Here is a 21,473-nt window from a genome sequence, read left to right on the forward strand (position 1 = left end):
ACACTGTGTGAAACACGCACAGACACAGAAATTAATAAATATATTAATGTTCGTAAAAATAAATGTAGAAATACATTAAAGATATGTGTGTTCTGTTTTATTCTCAACTTATATTTTTGTAGTTATACATTTATTTATTTAGTGTTTATTTATTCCTGTATTTCTAAATGTATTTCAGTTTTTTTCACATTTATTTATTCCTGTATTTATTCTTCATTAAATATGCATGTATTTTTGTGTTACTTATGTAATGTTTTGTCCTCAATACCTGGCTGCTCGTTGAGTGCATAAAGGCATATTATTATTATTATTATTATTGTTATTATTATTATTATTATTCACTCACAATCACAGCAATGCTGATGATAAGGAGAAATTGTCCCTGCCACAGATTTTTACAAAGTGTTGCCCATGGTAATGACAATGAAAACCTTCACAGATCAGTAGAAAGCATCGGTTAATTAATAATGGGGATTTCTGCCTGTTTAACACACTTCATATGAAGCCTCATGAGATTAACCCTTTTGAGAACCAATTTGCTGGAAAGCTTCAAAGCTTCATAAGGCTTCATCTCGCCATCACTAATACTACTACTTCTACTACAATTATTACTAATACTTCTCCTACTACTCATACTAAGGTCTTTCCTTCCCAGTGGTCAGACTATACAGCCACCACTGCCCCTTGTAGACCACCACACACAACAACTCGGACTATAACAACAATGTTGTTCAATACTATATTTAAATGTTACTGCTAGCTGCTTATTCATTGTGCTACACCTGTAACAACAACATTGTCACATAAAACTGTGCAACTTATACTTATATACTAGGAACTATAATATTTACTACTGTCATTCTGCAGCTACTTTATTACTTTCTACTTGTTCACTTCTTATAATGCTGCTACTTAACGTTTTGTTCTTGAAATGTTTAATTATTATTATTTATTTATTTTTAAATATATGTGCTCACCTCACTAAATACTCTTCACTTTACAAAAATATTGCTTTTATTGTGTTGTTATCATGGTTGTTATATGATTATGTACTTTCTTGTGAAGTTGGTGTGGAACTGTAACCGGAAGTGCACGCGGTTGTTGTTGGGACATTTCCCACTGCTGCTGCTGCTTGCGCTGTTCTGTGATCATGGCTGCACTGGACCACACCAGCCATGTTTGCTAATTTAAAACCCAAAGGTTAGGCAAATAGTTGTTTATTGTTTATCGATGTGCCATCTTCACCCGAAATCAGTTTAGACGAAGGTTTAGATGCGTCTGCACTTTCGGTATCCCGGGACTGAAAAAGGTTGGATAGCTTTAAGTGAAAATATGAGAGAAACTTTTGATGGTGGTGGTGTGGGTGGAAGATGCTCTGTAAAAATTGTACTCTGTGTGCGTGCAGCGTAAACAATGTAACTTCATCTGGCTGCTAGCTAACGTTAGCCCGTGAACAAAAGGGAAGCACGCCTCCCATCTGTTATCAAGCGAGCGTGAGAGGGATAACGTTGGTGGCTATCAAAATACCGGATGATATTTATTTTCCTCCGCGGTGCTCTCTCTATCGATAATGGGCATCATGGTTCCCCACCAGCGTGGTTGCGTTTCATTCTACCTGGCTGCTAGCTAGCATCGCAGTTTAAGTAACGTACTTACTCTGGTTGAAGGTGCTATTAGTTAGCTACTAGCTAGCATCGCAGCTTTAAGGAACGTACTTACTCCGGTTGATGATGCTATCAGTTAGCTACACGCTATCGTTTGTTAGCGAGGTTCTTTTGTGATGATTTAGCTATATAACCTTGGAGCAGGAGCGAGGAACATTTTTGTCACGGTAAAGTTATCAGTATGTCCAACCTTTTTAATGAATGAAATATATATATAATGTTTGAACTGTTAACTGATTAGCATAGCTTTAAAGTGAAATGTTCATCTGAGATCGCAGCTAGCGCGGCTTAGCTAACGCGACTTCTGCAAGGGCCTCGATGAATTAGGAAATATGTTCAGAGGGTTAATGTTGTACTACGAGTGTACGTAGCTATTTAACAGTGAGTGGTGGTGTAACAGTGCTTGAGGCCTTTCCGTGACTGTAAAATATGAACGCTAATCCCTCCATTGTTACTTGGCCGATGCCACCAGGTCTCGGATACAGTATGTGTGTGGTTATGCCTTTCTGTGTTTGGGCCGTACATTTATAATGGCAGATCGAGGAGGATGTACTCATATTAGCGGAGCCTCATCAGCGGCATTGATGAGCTTCTCGCAATATTCTGGTTGTCCATTACGGCTCACTGCTCGGGCCTGGCATCTGCTGTTTCTGCCTGGCTGCGACATTTTGACGGTTGTTGTTGTTGGAACGAAATTGTGCTGTCACAAGCTTTGGTTGCCAAAATCATTTAGGATTACAAAAAAATCGTACACATTACGTAGCGTCTGCCAGGCTTCATGGGAATAATTTAAAGGATACATTTGTAGTTCACATGGTGATGTTTATTGTGCACTTAGCCCCGTGAATCAACTGCTTCCTCTTCTATGCATTTTACTGAATGGATGTTGGAGTGTATTTTTGTATTTAGTTTTTTCTTTTCTTTATGATTTTTCAGATGGACTCAAATAATCATTTAAACTATAGTACCAACTCCTCAGCAAACTCAGGACTGAAACTCTCCTCAGGGGATTCTCTTTATTCTAACGGGTCCTCCATGAGTTTTTCTCAGCAGGGGAAGAGTGAGTATTTTAAGCTTTTTGCACTTTATGTACTTAATAGAGTCACCTTCTCTTTCACCCTCTAACCATGCAAATGTTTGTATTCTTAACAGACATGAATGGCGAAATGAATGTGAACGGCGTCACTACTGTACACGGGTCCGGTGCGCCTGGTGCCCACCCCCCAACAGCTCCTTACCCACACATGAGCAACCACCACCAGAGCAGCATGGGCTATGACTACTTGTGGGCAGGACACCCTCAGTATGGTCCAGCCATGGGGGCCTCTCCTGGGCACGGGATGCCCCAGAAGCAGCCTGCCCCTGGGATGGGGCAGCCTCAGTCACAGCACCACTTCCAGGGTCATGGACAGTACCAGCTCAACGGGGGTATTGAAAGCTCCCACCAGCCCTCTGGGGCAGGACCACCAAACATCCCTCTTCCTGGGAGTCAGTACTGGAACAGGAGTAACCCTGGCCCACAGCAGATAAGTTATAATTCCCAGAGTATGTATGGGACCTACCAGAGTCCGGCACATCCTGGAATTACACCGTCACAACACCACCAGCAACAGCCGCCCTCACATCCAACGTCACAGCAGCACCTCCAGTCCCATCGAAACCCACACCACCACCACCACCAGCAGCACCAGCAACCACAGCATTATGGTCTGATGCCCAATGGGATGCCATTCTACCAGCATCCACCACAGCACCCGTCTTCACAGCAGTCTCAGCCCCAAGGCCAAGCTCAGATGATTCCCCCAGCGGACCAGAATTTTACTCCTCCACGTGATAGCCCACAGCACCACAGTTTAGGAAGAGGTGGCAGTGGCAGCGGGAGTTGCAGCCCCCTCCACATGGGGATGTCCTCCTCACCACTAGCGTCACCGTCTACAGTGCATGAGAGTGAATCACCCAAGAGCCACAGCAGGGAACGGAGCCCACATGCTAGCAATGTGGGAAAGTCTCCTGTCATGCAAGGTGACCATTTTACACTTATCTTTCATATCAACATTTTATACATTTTATCTGCTTTTGTTGTAAACATCAACAAAATGAACACACTATCCATTTAAGAAAAGCTCAAATAAGGAAAAATGTAATGGGTAAAATAAACAAAAAGACCTGCCTCTAACCAAAACAAACTCAAACATAACTTGTTTTGATAAATTCTCACCTAGTACTACTAACCCGACTAGCAAACACACTTAAAAAAGTAAAATGTTGACACTGCTGGTATTTATCAGACTTTTATTTCCTCATTAATTAAACTGTCCTTTACATTTCCTCATTTAACTCTACAAATTGAGTGCTACTTATAGACATATGGTCTTCTTCCTCTTTTTGCATTCTTGGCCTTTCTATCCAAGCTTCTATTAATATTATAACGTTACACTCATTTTTGTGGATTTAAAGACAGAACTATTATTCTAAAGACTTGTAAGGAAAGGATTGAAAATACAAGTAATGTTATGTTTCGTGCTACTGGTGTATCTTGTACATGAATGCTGCGCTCAGCTGTGGGGGATGGTGCCAAATATCAACCAGCAGGTGCCACTGTTGGATACTTGACCGTGACCATCCAATGCTTTGATACATAATACACTCAACAGCCGTCATCATATAATAACATTTAACAAGCTTATGTTTTAACAATTTTATTTATTCTCTTCACTTTCAGGGAATACAAGAGAACCTGCCAACGAGGTAGACACAAGCTATAACGGCAGGGAAAGGTCACCTGTTGCTCAGCGGCCCAAAGGTGCGGCTCACCTGGGACCTGATGTTCGTCAACCTTCTGAACAACAGCCAGCAGCTCGGCGTCGAGAAATGGCCTCCCCTGTCAGGGAGACAGCCGCTGATACGCCTCCTTACTCTGTGTCATCTCAGCTCTCTGAATCTACCAAGGCCTCGACACCCCCTCGGGTCCCTGCAGCTCCTGCTGCCTCAGAGTCTCCCGCATCATCCCCTGAACCCCCTATAGTGTCATCCCCCAAGGTGTCCTCTGCTCCATCTTCAGCTGCTCCCCCCAGGCTTTCTTCACCTCCTCCTTTGAAGCAATGCCCCAGGCCCTCCTCTACTGCTGCGACCGAGACATCTCCTGCTGGTTCCAAGCCACTGTCAGAGGGTTCTTCCCCCTCCTCCCTGCCGGCATCACCTCAAAAATGGTCTAAACAACTTGCTTCGACTGATGGCGTGTCTAAACCAGCAGTAGTTTCCTCTGCCTCTCCTCCTTCATCAGACTCTGTTGCTCATCAAACAAAGTCTTCTTGGCCTCGTTTATCTTCTGGGCCTCCAACAGCTTCACCCATCTCATCTCTTCAACACATGGTTCAAGGGTCCAAGCCATCTCTGATGCCTAGACCCCCAAAGCTAATATCTTCAGTTCCGTCTGTTGGTGCAAAATCCTCATCGGCTGGTGTTGCTCCACCTCTACTGTCAGCATCAGGATCTTCAACCTCAACACCTCCTGGCTCTCGTTTATCAGTACCCCCCATGTCTGTGTCAAAAACTCCTTCAGTCATCAGTAGACCTCCCACATCTCTGCTTCAGACCTACACTCCGCCAGCTGCTGACTCTGGTCTTTCCACTGCTTCTGCAGCATCTTCACCACCAGGAGTGGTGAACTTATCCTCCCCAGCAGCCCATGAAAGTCTTACAGTGCGACCTCTGTCTACCCTACCTCTTCTAACCACTCAAGCCTCCAGGACTGCACCTGTGTCCGCCCCTCCTGCCTTGGTGTCTGTGCCCTCAGCAAAGGGTCTTTCTTCTGGAGTGGTTCAAAGCCCCGACTCTGAGCAGCGTCCTCCTCATGCACTGAAGCATTCGTCTCTCAAGCCAGAGCCCCACGCTCATAGTGAGGATAGGAAATCGATGCCTTACAAAAAAAATGGAAGACCAGAGGAACTCCCGCCTCGATGTGATTTGGGCAACATAAGAGCATCACAGAAGGGGGAAGCTACTGAAACTGATAAATCTGATATCCGCTCACCCAAATATTTCACTGATCTTCCTGGGAAACCCTCGCAGACCACCGTCGCTTCTGATCAAAGGCTCATAAAGAAACAGACAGCTTCTGAAAGTCAGCACATGCAAAGCAGTTTCTGTGACACAGAGGACTCCATGCTGGAGCACACTCCACTCAGGAAGTCTTCTCATCTGCACAGCACACGGATAAAACACTTGACCGATGAAGAACGTTTTAATGACTCGTCACAAACGGCTTCGAAATTTGAAGGCGATTCCACCTTTGACAGCTCCTCTAGAATTGATGTCAGCTCTGCCTTTGAAAAGACTTCTTATGCGGACGAGGACAGCTCAGGTGTGGACGACTCCTTCCAGTTTGACAGCAGCTTCCACCTGAGAAAGGATACCTCTCAGTTTGACAGCTCTTTCCATGCAGAGGAGGAACCACCCACTGCGTTTGACACCACTAGAGATAGCAGCTGTTCTGCTGAAGACTCCAGAGATGACACGCTGGACTCCGCCAGGGGAGGGGAAACGTCTGAGGCCGAAGAGACTCAGGACAGCTGCCAAATCACAGGAGGATCCATGCTGGAGTCTTCTCTGAACAACACCTCTCAGATGGGAGAGACCTCTGTCGACTCGAGTGACGTTTCCTACTCGCGCTCATTTGTGGCATCTCAGCCAGATCGCCAAGGTACATTTTTATAAAGTTCATGATCATGGAAATAAGAATCTCACCCTGAATAAAACTTTTTTATTTTACATTTCTTCCATTGTCAACAAATACAAATGTATTTATTCATTCAAAAAAGAATCTTGTTTTAGTTTTCTATGTCATTGTGTGTATTATTTTCTCAGTAAAGAAGAAATTAAAATCTTCTTAGTTATGCCAGCACATATGAAATCTTCTTGTTTTTTCATCTCAGGACCCGAAGCAGAGGGGGGGCCCAGAGGACATGATACACCAGACTCAGCTGGACGCTTTAGCATTAAGACCAGTGTTGATGAGACAATGACTCCCCCGAGTTTCAAGATGAGAGACGAGAACTTTATCGCCTTCAGTACCCCAGCAGAGAGCCCTGCTGTACACCCACTCCAACCAGTACCTGATCCAAATGTGTCCCCCGCTAGAGGACATGTGAAAACCCCAGGGAAACAACGGAAACCTCGAACTCCAAAGGCATTACTGATTAAAACCCCAGGTATTACAGATTATGTTTTTGAACAAAATTGTAAACTTAAACGTTTTAAATATTACATTTGATTGAAAACGTTTCTTTTCCTTATTATTTGAAGCGCCAGAGGGGGCCCAGCGGAAGCCTCGGGGCCGAACCCCGAAGGCAGAGAAGATGAAGACTGAAGAGGAAGGCAATAAACAGGAGGTAGCCAAGGGGAGGAAGAGGAAGAAGTCTCTCAAGGGGGATGTTCAGGAAACATCAGATGTTACTGGAGAGGCTGTCGATACCGTCACAGCCACTATTGAAGCTGTTCTAGCAAACACTTCAGCTATTACTACAACGTTCGAGAAACCCAAGAAGGCAAAAAGGGTTAAGAAACAAGACCAAGAAGGAAACGTGGCAAAAATACGGAAAGATGCCGAAACGACTGCTGACGACGTCGAGGAAAATGATGACAGCTCCACTGCAGGTCATTACTTGTTTCGTAAATGGGGATCCACATTATGTAATGGCAATTGTAAAGAGACGATATACAATAATAAGATCATTCTAAACCTGATTGTGTCCATTGTATTCTACAGGTGAATCTCGACAGAGAAGGGTCGCAACTGAAGAGCAAGTGCAGTTCCCAATGCAGCATGGGTAATGTTCCCTTTGTGGATTTGTCTTCATCCTGTTGATCCAACACATTGTGGTCTCAGTGTGTACAGTGTTCAAACATTCTCAAATATTGTTCTGTTGTAATCATGAACCCTGTCAACTGTAGTTGGAAGAGAGAGATTCGAGTGAAGAAAATGGAGGACCGCATGAAAGGTGAAACCTGGTACTACACACCTTGTGGAAGGAGGATGAAGCAGTTCCCCGAAATAATCAAGGTGAAGCTTCAATTCAATATAAAACATGATGATGTATTGATGACAAAACACTGACGTTTCTCTCATACCTGTTTCCTCATTGTTTCTTCTAGTACTTGAATAAACACACAGACAGCATCGTCACTAGAGAACATTTCAGCTTCAGCCCGCGCATGCCTGTTGGAGATTTTTATGAAGAAAGAGAAACTTCTGAGGTCTGTATATATTATTCTCTTCTAAAAATACTCATTTTTTTTTAAAGACAAAAGTCAAATCGTTCACACTTTGAAAATACCTTGTATCATAAATGATCAAATGGGTAGAGGGGGACTCATCATGCTCTGATACGTTACAGGGTAAACAGTGGGTCGTCTTGGCGAATGAGGAGGTTCCCTCGATGATCATGGCCATCACCGGCCGCCGGGGTCGACCTCCAAACCCTGACAAGGAGATGCCTCGCAGGGTCCGGGTCATAAAGGGGGGGCTGGCCCGTCGCCCGGGTCGACCCCCCAAACCCAAGATGATCGACCTCCTCAGCAAGGTTGACGCCAAGCTTTTGAATCGACTTGAGGCCAAGGGTGAGTGAATGTAAACTGGAAGAAGCATTAGTGTAGAAGGATATGTTTAAAGCTGATTAGTTAAATATTTATCATTTATTTATGAATACTTCTCACATTTACCTCTGTCGTTGGTTTGTACTGTCGCTGACTGTTTGTGTTTGTGTTTTCTAGAAGCTCTCACGGAGGAGGAAAAGGAGAAAATTGCAAAAATCAAAAAGAAAATGAAGAAAAAGGTATTTCATTCAGTATATGAAGTTGTTTGTTTAACCCTTAGAGGCCCTTAGAGTGACTGGAGCCTAGACTCTTCCATAAGTGGGTCAAAAAGGACCCGTATTAGAATAATGTGTTTTTATGTCTTTTTGTCATTTTGGTTAAGAAAAATCACTTTTCATTTAAATTTTTCACTATTTATAATTTTAGACATTTGTTTTACATTTTGAAAAAAAAAAGGTTTTGAACATATTGATGAAAAGAACTTCGCTATTCTGAGACCCTCACAGTATTCCAGTCCCTTTTCAAAACTCATCTCTTCTCCTCTACTCATAGCCCACCCCCATCAATCCATGCCGGTTGATCAAGTTTGATAGTCCTATACCCCCCCCACCCTAACCTTCCCTTATATTGTAAAGCGATTTTGAGTCCTTGAAAAGCCCTATACAAATATAATGTATTATTATTATTATTATTATTATTATTATTATTATTATTATTATACTGACAGGTATCAGATCTGGCTGTGTAAAATAATCTTCCTGAGAGGTGTCACTTGTGTGTGGTCTACAGTGAATGTATTCCTGACAGCAACAGGTGATAAGAATCAAAGGTTCCCATAGGACCCACATTTTTGACCCACTTATGGAAGCTTGGGGTAGTAATACAAAAACTACATGACTAATTTCTTAAAATGTAAATTAAACATTTGAACGGCATGATATCCAAAACCTGTTTTTTGAGGAATAGCTGGAATATGAAATGATAAAAAAATGTAATTACAAAGAGACTTCAAGAAAACCACCTCACCTTATGCATCTAAGGGTTAACTATTATGATGTTGACATTTTACCCTAAATTTGTTGTTGCTGTTTATTTGATTAGGCACGATTGAGGAAGAGGGAGGATACGAAGATTAAGAAGATGAAAGCGGAAAAAAAGAAAGCCAAGGTACGGACAAAGACTCAACACAAAGTGATCCATCAGCATTTTCCTCTGCACCATCTCTCCCTCCCCTCAACCTGTTCTCTCTTTAATGTGTGGGTTCAGCTTGAGCAAGCAGGCAAGGACTTGGAGCTGAAGGCTGACTCATCAGACCCCACAGCCCCTCTGCCAGCCCCGGGGTCTGCTGCAGCGCCCAAGAAGCCCGGCCGCAGGAGGTCAGCCAAAGTGGAGGCTCCTCCACGAGTGCAGCAGACCGACGAGGAGCGGATAGCGCAGGGTAAGAGAGTGCTGGGCGCTCGGAGCAAAGCCAAGGCTCTGGCTAAAGCCCAGGCAGAGGCTGAGGCGGCGGCTCAGAAGGCGCAGGCAGTGAAGAGGGCAGCCGAGAGGAGGGTGCAGGTCCAGAGACGTCTGGAGGAGAGGAAGAGGCAGCAGATCATCGCAGACGAGCTGAAGAAGCCCACAGAAGACATGTGTCTCACTGACCACAAAGTGAGTTTTGTGTTGACCTTATTCTACTTTCTTAGCAATGTGATTGAAAAGATTGTACTTATGAACTTTGTCTCCATCAGCCGCTGCCAGAGCTGTCCCGTATCCCGGGTTTGGTTCTTTCTGGAAAAGCTTTTGCACACTGCCTGGCTGTGGTGGAGTTCCTACATGGCTATGGGAAGTTGATCGGTCTCAATATACCAAGGACATCCCCAGCCTTGCTACCCTGCAGGAGGGCCTCTTAGGCCTGGGCGACAGCTACGGAGAGTTCCAGGACCTAGTCATAAAGCTGATGGAGGCTGCGCTCCATGATCCAGGCCTTCCGTCATTTTATCAGGTGTGTGATGAGTATTTTCTCAATTTTGTATTTATTACACCACATGAAGAGTGGTGGACCTTTTTTTAATCAACAGCTTATTTTTAATCCCAACTTTAGTCGGTAAAGATCCTCGGGGAAAAGCTGGTTGATTTGAAGCTGACCCGCAGCACAGTCTCAGAAGTGCTTCGCGTCTTTTTGGAAGCTCATGGTTATGAGACAGAAGTGTGCGACACACTGAGGACCAAAACCTTTCACTCCCTGACCCCTGACACCAAGGCGTCCATCCTGGGGTTCCTGGTGGACGAGCTCAACAGCAGCAACATTGTGATAAGGTCAGAACAAACACTTATTCCAAGAGCTGTAGGATTCACTGTCGATACAAATCTGTTAATGCCACATTTCTGTTGCTTCACTAATGTCTGCATTTTATATTTCAGTGACATTGACAACACATTAGAAAACATGGCAACATACAGGAAGAACAAGTGGATCATTGAGGGGAAGTTGCGGAAGTAAGTTCATGTTTTTTTACATTTTAAAACAGAACAAAATCCCAGATTACTCAGATATGTTCTGTAGTTGAAGGACACGTTGATCCTGATTGTTCTCTCCCTTGCAGACTGAAGGCAGCACTAGCTCGTCGGACAGGACGCTCGGAGGAAGAGCTGTGTTTTGAGGAGAGGAGGCGCAGTGCCCGAGTGGCCGAGGAAGAGACCCTCAGTCTGGAGGAGGGTGGTCCGGCCTCGGAGAGAAGCAACCGCCGCGCACGCAAAGAAGAGCCCAAAGTCAGTGATGTAAGTATCTGCTGTTGTGATTGCTCAGTATAAGTGTTCAGTCTTTCCTTTATTAAATGTTGATCTATTCTGTTACAGAGTGAGAGCCCTACCACTGCCAGCATTCCAGAGCTTGAGAGGCAGATCGATAAGCTAGCCAAGGTAAGCGTGACGCAACAGAGACGCAGGTCTTTAAACATTGGTGCCGCTTTATATTAAATATTCTTCTGCTTTTGGATCTCCACAGCGGCAAGCATTCTTCCGTAAGAAGCTGCTGCAGTCATCTCATTCCATGCGGGCCGTACTGCTGGGCCAGGACCGGTACCAGCGTAGATACTTGGCGCTACCTCACCTCGGAGGAGTTCTGGTCGAGGGGCCAGAGGAGCTGTTGAGTGAGTCTCAGAATAGAAAAGAGATCTTATGACTTGCGTTTGAAAACTTCTTCTAAACTGAACTTATATTTCTATGGTTTAGCTTCTGGAGATGTCCTGGTGGCCGAGGTTCCGGTCAACTTCCTCAAAAAGGAGCCCAAAGTTGAGGAGACCTCCATGCCTACATCTCCCCCTTCTACTCTTCCTTCTTCTCCTTCCTCCGCTGCCCACGCCCAGACCTCGTCTCCAGAGGAGGACGCGCTCCCTGGCACGGCGTCCCTCATGAGCATGCCGAGAGGACGAGGACGCCCACAGCAAAATCAAACCAGAAGTGGAGCTTCACCTCCGCACAGCGAAGATCCGCCGGCGGCGTCGAAGCAGCGCCAGGTCGGGGGGGGAAGAAGGACCGCGGTCGCCAAACAGTGGCACACATGACCTCACACAGGCGGCTTTCAAGAGCTGGCTCAACCTATCTCAGGACGGAGTGACCAACGGCGCATGCTCCGCATCAGGAGACGCTCCGGAGGGTCGTCGACCGGAGGAGACGGTGAAGGAGATGGCGGAGAAACAGGGACAGTGGTTCAACCTGCTTCCCAAACAACCGTGTGACGAAAACTCTCTGACCGAGCCGCAGACCCCCAGCTCACCGCCTAAACCCCTCCCTCAGATCCTGAGTGCTCTGCCACAACTCACTGCTCCACTCCTGAAGGTTTGCTTTCACATTCATAACTATAAATGCATTTAATTATGCTTTAAGAATGCATAGATGGATTGAGGGATAGAGGGATAGAGGGATAGATGGATAGAGTGTTAGATGTACTTTATTAAATCCAACCTGGGAAATTATTTTGTGAGAGCAGCAGCAGGTTATCAGGCATTGCACACGAGTAAAAAGTAATAAATAAACAGTAATTATATACATCGAAACAATAGAAAGATGTATATTATTACAGTATCTATAGATTATATAAAGTCATAAATTTGAATTAGGGCCGGGACTCGATTAAAAAAATTAATCTAATTCATTAGAGGCTTTGTAATTAATTAATCGAAATTAATCGCATTTTTAATCGCATATAAATGTTTGACCTGAGAACAGTGAGAAGCAATTTTTTTCACATGGATTTTAGTTTACCATTGAATAATGACTGAATACATAAGCTTAAGCAACAAAACATTGTTTATTTTTTTCAAGGTGGTACTTAACAAAGACCAACAGAAAAGTGCAATTTTTGCCATAAAGTGTAGCAATAGCATATTTAGGAATATAGTACATTTCAGAGATTCAGGTAGCCTATAGGTAGGTAGACCTTCTGTAAACTATAACACTTTGTTTTTTAAGTAAAACACAATACTTTCAAGTACATTCAGAACATTGGAAACCCTGACTATTAGAAAGCATCTCTCTGTTGCTTCAGAGGCCATAACAGACTTTGTTGATTTACCAACAGTTGGTTTAAAAAATCTAATCAATTTCAGTCCAACTCTCTCAATAACCTTGGCCAAAACAATAAACAGTTCAACATAAAGTGCCAGTTGCACCAACAACGTAATAAATAGTACCATTTAAAATAAAATAAAAAAGTGCCAGTGATTGACCTCAATCCCTCCTATTCTTCCAATATCCTGATGAAAAATAAAATGTCTCTGTTGCATAGGCCACTGTTTGATCAACGCGAATTGGGTGTGGGTCCTTGTACTCCGAGTCGGGCTAACGCCCACGCTAGCTTCCACGCTAGCTGCTATAGGTTTTGCATTGAGGTGATACTTGAGGCTTGATGTGCTGCGGTGATATGCAAATTCCTTTTTGCATAATTTGCAAACAACCGTGCTCTTATCGACGCTTCCATCCGTCATTTTTTTAAAACAAAATGTCCCATCCACGGGGCCAACCAAAGCGGTCTCATCAGCTTCTTCATTCATGTTTGACTATTGTTCACTGTGGTTTGTTGTTGTCTGAAGTCATGAACGTTAGTTGGTGCTCCAGTATAATCGGTACCCCTGAAACTCATCCAGTGAGAAACGTTCCGCGGTGCAAAAATAAGTGCGATTAAAATGTGTTAATTTTTGTGTAATTAATTAATCTTAATTAACGCGTTAAAGTCCCGGCCCTAGTTAGAATACATTATAGACTAACAACAAATATATAAACGTCTGATACTATACATAGGACACGTAAGCATAGTAGTAGCGGTCGTGTTTTTAAATATTTAAATACAATGAGGTAGAGGGATTTCTTTTTATGTGGTCTTTAAATAAATATATAAACTCTCGACTCCTCAGCCGGACCCTCTCCTGCCTGGCCTGACCCCTGCTGAACCCGTCACCCCGGCAACACCACAGGACGCTGCCCCCACACTACCTGCTTCCGAAGTTCCTGCTGCAACACCCCCCCTCTCTCAGCCTCTTTCAGCTCCCATCCCTCCTGCCAAGCCCGGTCCAACGACCCCTCCCAGGCCCGGTCGCAGGCGGAGGAGAGGGAGCCGAGGCAGCAGTCCTGCCCGCAGGGGGCCGAGGGGGGCTGCAGCCAAACGCCGCGGCCGTCCCTCCAACTCCGTGTTCCAGGAGATCGAGCAGCAGTACTTCACACAACTGGTGGCCAAGCCCATACCAGCATGTAAGTAGCATCTGAATATAAAGTCTTACCGATGTTCTTTTTCCTTTCATCTCTTTTTACGTGAGTTTGCTAAAATAATTGTCTATTTTGCTAATTTATTAATCGATAAAGTGATCTTTATTTATATTTTTGGTACAAAATTTGCAGTAAATGCTCTTTCAGCCTCTCATAATAGAGTTTTCCTGCTTTTCTGATTTATTTCATATTAAACTGATTATCTTGGGTTTTAGAATGACAAAACAACTTGGTTGACATAATATACGTCAAATGATTAATTTATAATATAGTTGTATATCAGTAATTAAAATACTACCGACTGCTACTACATTTAACATTTCCTAAACAACAAAACTGTTCAGAGATGACATTTAGTGTACAGGAAACAAACTAATTATATTTATTGTGTGTCTGTCTTGTTTGTAATGTGTGTATATGTTTTTGTTTTTGTTTAGCTATGGTGCGTGGCTGGTGGTGGATTAAGGATCCAGAGGAACTGCAGAGCATCTTACAGGCTCTCCATCCAAGAGGCGTCAGGGAGAAAGTGCTCCACAAGCATTTGGCCAAACAAATGGAGCACTTAGCCGAGCTATGCACCAAACCACTCAACGGTGAGTGTGGTAAATGGGTTGTAATTAATACATGACATCATCTAGGCTCTATCCTTTTCCCCTCCCCATGTGTCCCTGGGACCTCCTTAAAACTGTTGTTGTGTTCCTTTCGTCCAGACCCTATATTTGAGTCGAAGGTAGATGAGAAAGATGTTCTATTGGAGACTCTGCAGCAGCCCTGGCAAATTCAGGAGAAAGCAATGGACACCGACATCAATGCCCTCCAGTGGGTGGAGGACCTGGAGCAGCGGGTCATGGCAGCTGACCTCCTACTGAAGGTGAGAACCCCCTCTTTTTTTGTGTGTCTACTGGGATCAGCTAGTGATGCAACAGCTACAGGTGAGACACTACTGGGACCGGCATATACAGGGTGTCCGCAGGGTTAAAAAGTATTAAAAGTTGATAAATCAATTTAGCGAAAATTAAGGCTATTAAACGGCATTTTCCAAGGTATTACATTTTGTAGCTTGTTTTCAATAAGTATATCAATTGTCCAAAGAGGTTGTATTCTACAGGCTGCCTGAATGTAATCATTGCGTAGGTGTGTAGTGTGATTCTGTGTAGTTATGGCATCGTTTACGCCGGTTGTTAAACAACATCGTTATGGGGAAATGCAAGTTTGCGTCCAAATGGTTGGAAGATAAGGAGGAAGGACAATCCATACTGTATATAGTCAATGTGAGATAAAGTGTGTCGCCAAGGTAACCGGTTAAAACTGGAAGTGTCGATAAGGTCTTAACATGTACAGAAAGGGTCTTAAAAAAGGTCTTAAAAGGTATTACATTTGACTTCAGGATTCCTGCATATACCCAGATAAAGCACATTTTGTTATTAATGGAAACTAGCAGGGAATTGTTGCGAAAGTTTATGGCACCTCTGGAAAATACAAAAAAGAGGCAGAGGCGTTTGCATAAAGTTTTGCATATACATATCCTGACATGGATAGGTACCAACTGCTCTTGTCAGCATTTGCCTTGCAAGCTTCATGGCTGATTGTAAACACTAGATGGCGTGTTGAGCCATTTTCCACCCATACAGTGACAATTTGTATAAACTGACATATGTGCTAAGAGGATAGACGGTCTCATTCACAACAGTGCAACTACATCTGACTGGCAGTAAAAGCTCATATCTGCTTTCGTTGTTCTTCCAGGCTCTACCTGAAGGTGCAGTGACCGAAGCTGAACCCAACACAGAGACAAAATTACTAGAATTTGAGGTAAATATTAAAATACTTGATCAAATAAATCCTACAAACTCTCTAGATTAAACAGAAATTATGTTTTATTTAACTTTGACTAATACTCTTAACTCTCGCTGTTTTCTTTTTAAGCCGTACACAATCCCTGAGCCAGACTCCACACGTGATGATCTCAAGTACTTTGAACACGAAGCCGACCCACGTGATGACTGGATTATTCGAACTAAGAAGGAGTGGTCCGGCCTTCCTCGTTTCGGCACACATCCCGTGGACTTGGCCGTGCTCCGTTTGGCCAACCTGGAGCGAAACATTGAGCGGCGCTACCTGAAGGAGCCGCTGTGGAACATCGCCGAGGTGATGCGCCTCGCTCCTCTCACCCCGACCCCGGGAGAAGAGCATCCCATGGACGTCTTCAGGTGAGAAGAACAGGCTTATATTTACGGTTCAGGGGAGAAGTTTGGTTGGTTTTATGTTTTTAACATATGTTCTGATTTTGATTCAATGTAAATACTGCTATATTTTGTAATGTCATAGTTTTTCTTAAAATAGTTTTCTATTTTTTTATTTTACTTTTTATTTTGACTTTTATGTATCCACCACAGCACCAAGTCAAATTCCTCGTACGTGTCAACCTACCTGGTAATAAACCTGTTTCTGATTCTCTTCTGCTTCAGTTTGGAAAGCGAGATCACGTCTCGACTACGAACATGGCGACAGGCTCTGGATCGCTGCCGCAGCGCCCCCCAGGTCTGTCTGTGTATAGTTCAGCTGGAGAAGGCCATTGCTTGGGAGAGATCTGTGACTAAAGTGGTAAGAAACATTTCCTCCCAAGATATTTAGTACTTGGACTTTCGATGACTTGCTTTTTTAGGGAGCACACGGCACAAAATGACACAAGAAATAACCACATTGACATTTGTTGTCATCCTAATAAGCACATGCTTGTTATCCAGAATTGCCAGGTCTGCAGGAAAGGAGACAACGATGATTGCCTGTTGCTGTGTGACGGCTGTGATCGAGGCTGCCACATGTACTGCCTGAAGCCCAAAATCACCCAGGTGCCCGAGGGAGACTGGTTTTGTCCTCACTGCGTTGCCCAGGTCAGAACCATCCTGTGATACTTATACGAAAATAATAAAAATAACTTACAGCCCAAATTAGGCTTTATGAAAAATCTAAAAGCATTTTGTAGCGATTGTGTCCTTCCAGGTAATTTGTTTTGTGCTGCATCGGGTTAGGGCAGGGGTCTGCAACCTTTTTGACCAAAAGAGCCATTTTGCTCCTTTTTCCCAAAACATTTTTTGTCTGGAGCCGCAAAACATATTTCATAGCTTGATAGCTAATAAAGTTGTATTTATTGTTATATCAGACAAAAACTACAGTTTTTTTTGCATTTCTTAGGCTGTTTATTACATTATATAAAACTGTTAACCTCTAATAAGAAACAAAGAACTCCTATAAGGAGAATTACAAATAATACACAGGCCTACTTTAAAATAAATTAAACACAGCACTTGGGGAGTCCTCTGCACATTTGAAGGGGAAAAAAATATTATTAAAATGTGCCCACTTTGATATAAATAAAACATATAGCTGCACCCTAAAAAGAGTTAAAGGTAGGGTAGGTAAGAATGGAAAGACCAGCTCGAGTGCGCTAGAATTTGAAAATACACAACCGGAAAAAATAGGCCTCTTCCTTCAGACTTCCCTCCTCCTCCAACACACACGAACGCGCACATGACCAATGAGGGCACGAGATAAATTTGTGCACAGATGGAAGGCTGACAGGCAGGTAGACCATCCAGTTATTTTAGCCGGGCCGGCTAAAATGATTGGTCGTGCTTTTTACAGCGCTACGGCTTCCAGAGATTAATTTTTGTATGTATTTATTGTCAAAGCATTTAATATATTCATTGCTATCGGGACGTTAAGAGCATTCCATGGAATATAACATTGTTTTCTGAAATAGATTACATACCCCATTGAATTATGACTGAAGATCTTCAGCTGTCTTCCTCTCCCGTGTTGTTCCTCGATACGTAAAGGCTGCAGTGCAGCACCTTTGACAACTTCTCTCTACATATCAAACATACCGGCAAACCAGCATCGTTGGCTGTGAAAGCAGATAACTCTGTCCACGCAGAATTAAATCCTGTGTTCCTCCGGTACTTTTCTTTGATTTATCCATAGTTCGCTCACCGAGCCGGGGGTCCCCGCGCGAGCGCCTCCAAGAAAAGGCGCTTGCGCGGGGCCGTAGCAGGATGTGACGCATATTTTAGTTGACCTAATTAAAACCGTTTTGTTTTTTATTTATGTGTCACAGTATCACCTCAAAATACGAAACATTTTAAACCATGCAACAAAATATAAATAGTCCTACAAATACTTTTATTTTATTTCCTTCTTATTTTTGTCTGAGCTCAAGGGAGCCAGAGCAGAGGGCTTAAAGGGCCGCATGCGGCCCGTGGGCCGCGGGTTGCCGACCCCTGGGTTAGGGTAACTAACCAGTAATTCATTTATTATATAAGGTTTTGACTTATAAGACATTTCCCTTGGTATCTTAGTGTTTGTCTGGTGCTACAGAGTCACGAAACTGAAATATAAGATCAAAATATATGAAAACAGGCCGGAACATTGTGAGATATATCAGTTTTTAAAACTAAAAGTTCTGCTCAATTCGTTGCCGGCTCAATCTGATTCATTATCCGCTCTGTCTTTCAGGAGGAGAGTGAGTCACCGCGCTCGTCCAAAAAGAGATTGAGGCTGAAGAAGAGGAGATATGAAGACGAAAGCTCTGAAGATGAGAGAACAACACGGCGTTCCAGGGACGGCATGGCAACACGATTCAAGGAGACCGTGACCCCCCCCTCCTCGTCTTCCCGCCCGTCTGGGGAAGGAAGCGCCGCTAAACGTCGCCGCATGACGACCCGAAACCAGCCCGACCTCACCTTCTGCGAGTGAGTGCTGTGGAGCTTCCTGCATGCACAATGATCTTTATTCATCTTAACATCCGGGTTTTAAAGTCATTTTTAAGTCTGCAGGATGACATTCCTTCTGACAGTTATATTGTGATGGATTTGTGTTAATTATTTTTACTTCCTGCCAGGATCATTCTAATGGAGATGGAGGCTCACGCTGATGCCTGGCCGTTCCTTGAACCCGTCAACCCTCGTCTGGTGCCAGGATACCGCCGCATCGTCAAGACCCCCATGGACTTCTTCACCATGAGAGAGAAACTGCTACAGGGAATGTAAGTTTCACCACTACGTTGTTTGTAGAGAGGCGAAGTCCCGCTCATCTACTGCCGACCCATGGGACCTTATTTCGGAAAAAGTATGTATTGAAGTCGATGGGGAGAGAAAACTTATCTTTCGATCCCGTTTGAATTGTGCCACGAATTACACATATGATGTTTGTCAATCTTAACAAAATAATTTCCATGTCAAAAAAGTCAGTTTGTTGTAAAACTGTTGAAATATACGACTATGAAAAATACGCAACTAGAAAGACTACAAGTCCCAGAGTCCCGGTCCCGCATGCTGGCTCTTACGGAACCGACTAACTCCCCGTGTGTGTATGTACAGTTCTCAACATGCCCAGACTTGGAGTGATTTTCACCTCTTTTAATACTTTTCGCCTCATTCTGAAAGAAAGAAGTGAAATGCGCCAACGTGACGGCCGTGTTGGTGCGAGATGGGAGATGTAGTTCATTGAGCGTTACACACACAAAAATGTGTTACTTCACAGTTTTACGACACATTTTTATTTTTTTGACTTGTAAAATTATCTTTTAAATTGACAAACATCATATGTGTAATTCGTGGCACAATTCAAACGGGATCGAAAGATAATCTTTCTCTCGCCATTGACTTCAATACATAATCTTTCCGAAATAAGGTCCCATGGAGCTCCCCTGGAAAGGGAGGGACTTCACCTCTCTATTGGCTCTCAAGCTCTTTATGTTCTTTATGGTGGGCATTTTTGACCGGGAACACTATTGTGTTACAAAGTTGACTAAATCATCCAACATTCAATGAAAGTGTTGATCAGCAATTGTATATGTTCATATGTCTACTGTGAAGGATATCATAAAGCCTTAATGCAATCAAATCTAAAAAAAAAAAAGTTATGATTGATGAAAGTAGTAAATCAGATTTGAGCCCAAGACAACAGGAGGGTTAAGGGAAATCAACTTCTATTACCCAATAATAATATCCTGTAGATATTGAATTGCTCTTTTTACTGCACCGTTAGTGTACAGTTTTATAATTATGCTGCTGTGTTTATTCTATTTTTGTACCTATGACACAACAATTTCCTTCGGGATAAATAAAGTCCTATCTTATCTTTAAATGTTCCTTTTTTAATAGTGTATTTTCTTTCCTCTGCCCTTTATAAGCTGTTTGCTTATGTTTTTTAAATGTATCACTTTGTCCATAAGGTTCATGCAATTTCGTGATAAGCTGATTTAAATGACATCTTTAAAACAGAGTTCCTCCACAAAGAATAATGCAAAAGAAACACTTTGAATCTTGTTTTTACCAGTGATGCAATAATCATTTTCTAGCAAGAATAAAAACAAACGTTTGAACTAAAAGGTGCCAGCTGTACTGAAACCTGCTCATCCTTCCTCCCCCCTCTGTCTCTGCCTCAGGTACTGCAACTGTGAGGAGTTTGCGGCAGACGCTCATCTTGTCTTCAACAACTGTGAGTTGTTCAACGAGGACTCGTCGGAGGTGGGGACGGCTGGACATGCCACGAGGCGATTCTTTGAGAGCCGCTGGGCGGAGTTCTACTCAAATAAGGACAAATAGAAACCCCCCCCGCCCGATGGTGGGCTGTGAAACTGTTGGTGCTCTCACCGTTCCAGGCACACTCTCTCCATTAAGACTGTCTGGAGGTTCTTCCAGCTATGTGTACTCATGTATAGGTATATATGTATAGATTTTGGCTATTTGTCTGTTATCGGTTTCTCTACCGGCCTAACATTTCCCAGGCCCACAGCTGAACTCTCTTAAACTTGTATCCATTCCCCCCCGCACTGAGTGAGAATATGTCTCTCGCTTGTCTTCATCTTCACTTCAGCACATCATCACCTGTTTGCATTCTCCTGTCACGTCCTTTTACAAGCCCCATGTCGTAGCGAGGCCTTTGGTCAGGCCCAGTTTGTGCAGTGGTGACGGTCTCAGGCCCCAGGCGTTTTGGCCCTCAGGCTCTTCTCAGGGTCAGGGACTGCTCACAGTATTGCAGCCGACCTGCTAAGCACCGCTCGACGACAAAATGGATCAAAACTCTTCACTGAGCTCGGGCCATTTATTACCTGTTCAATGGAAATGTAATGTAACGTGGTTTTATGCCTAGAAGTTTTTGCTCAATATATTTTTATTATATATTCTATATATAAATATATATACAGATTACAATAGCTGGGATTATTTAATAGCAATAGCGTGTAGTGAATGTGTACAGATTACCTTATAGAGATGTCTAGATGATTTCTGAAAAAGGCCAGTTAAACTAAAAGGAATCTGTTAATGGACTGTCACAAGTAGACGTTGTATAACCTCCACTTAAAGTCTTGCACGCCCCACATTCACACATTTCACAACACACACTATATCATGTACACAATTTCACACACACCCACTTTCTGCTGCTGTGTGAAAGACACTGGTTTCT

At 43.4% G+C, this 21,473-nt stretch overlaps 1 protein-coding gene across 1 annotated transcript; it reads left to right on the plus strand.

The window, feature by feature from the left end:
• The first annotated feature begins 1,421 nt into the window (after nucleotides 1-1,421).
• baz2a (bromodomain adjacent to zinc finger domain, 2A) lies at nucleotides 1,422-21,473 on the plus strand. The gene is given in 32 exon segments (XM_079675637.1): nucleotides 1,422-1,831; nucleotides 2,601-2,724; nucleotides 2,817-3,686; nucleotides 4,387-6,366; nucleotides 6,599-6,874; nucleotides 6,969-7,319; nucleotides 7,432-7,492; nucleotides 7,617-7,725; nucleotides 7,818-7,919; nucleotides 8,060-8,282; nucleotides 8,436-8,497; nucleotides 9,360-9,425; nucleotides 9,525-9,908; nucleotides 9,989-10,106; nucleotides 10,109-10,242; nucleotides 10,342-10,556; nucleotides 10,662-10,736; nucleotides 10,844-11,018; nucleotides 11,097-11,159; nucleotides 11,245-11,389; nucleotides 11,472-11,683; nucleotides 11,685-12,077; nucleotides 13,652-13,985; nucleotides 14,438-14,593; nucleotides 14,711-14,871; nucleotides 15,747-15,812; nucleotides 15,927-16,210; nucleotides 16,469-16,604; nucleotides 16,748-16,894; nucleotides 18,516-18,751; nucleotides 18,901-19,044; nucleotides 20,449-21,473. Coding segments are annotated over 31 exon segments (7,962 nt in total). The 5' UTR covers nucleotides 1,422-1,831; the 3' UTR covers nucleotides 20,609-21,473.

The sequence above is a fragment of the Notothenia rossii genome (assembly GCF_949606895.1).
Source record: "Notothenia rossii genome assembly, chromosome: 4".
NCBI classification, from domain to species: Eukaryota; Metazoa; Chordata; class Actinopteri; order Perciformes; family Nototheniidae; genus Notothenia; species Notothenia rossii.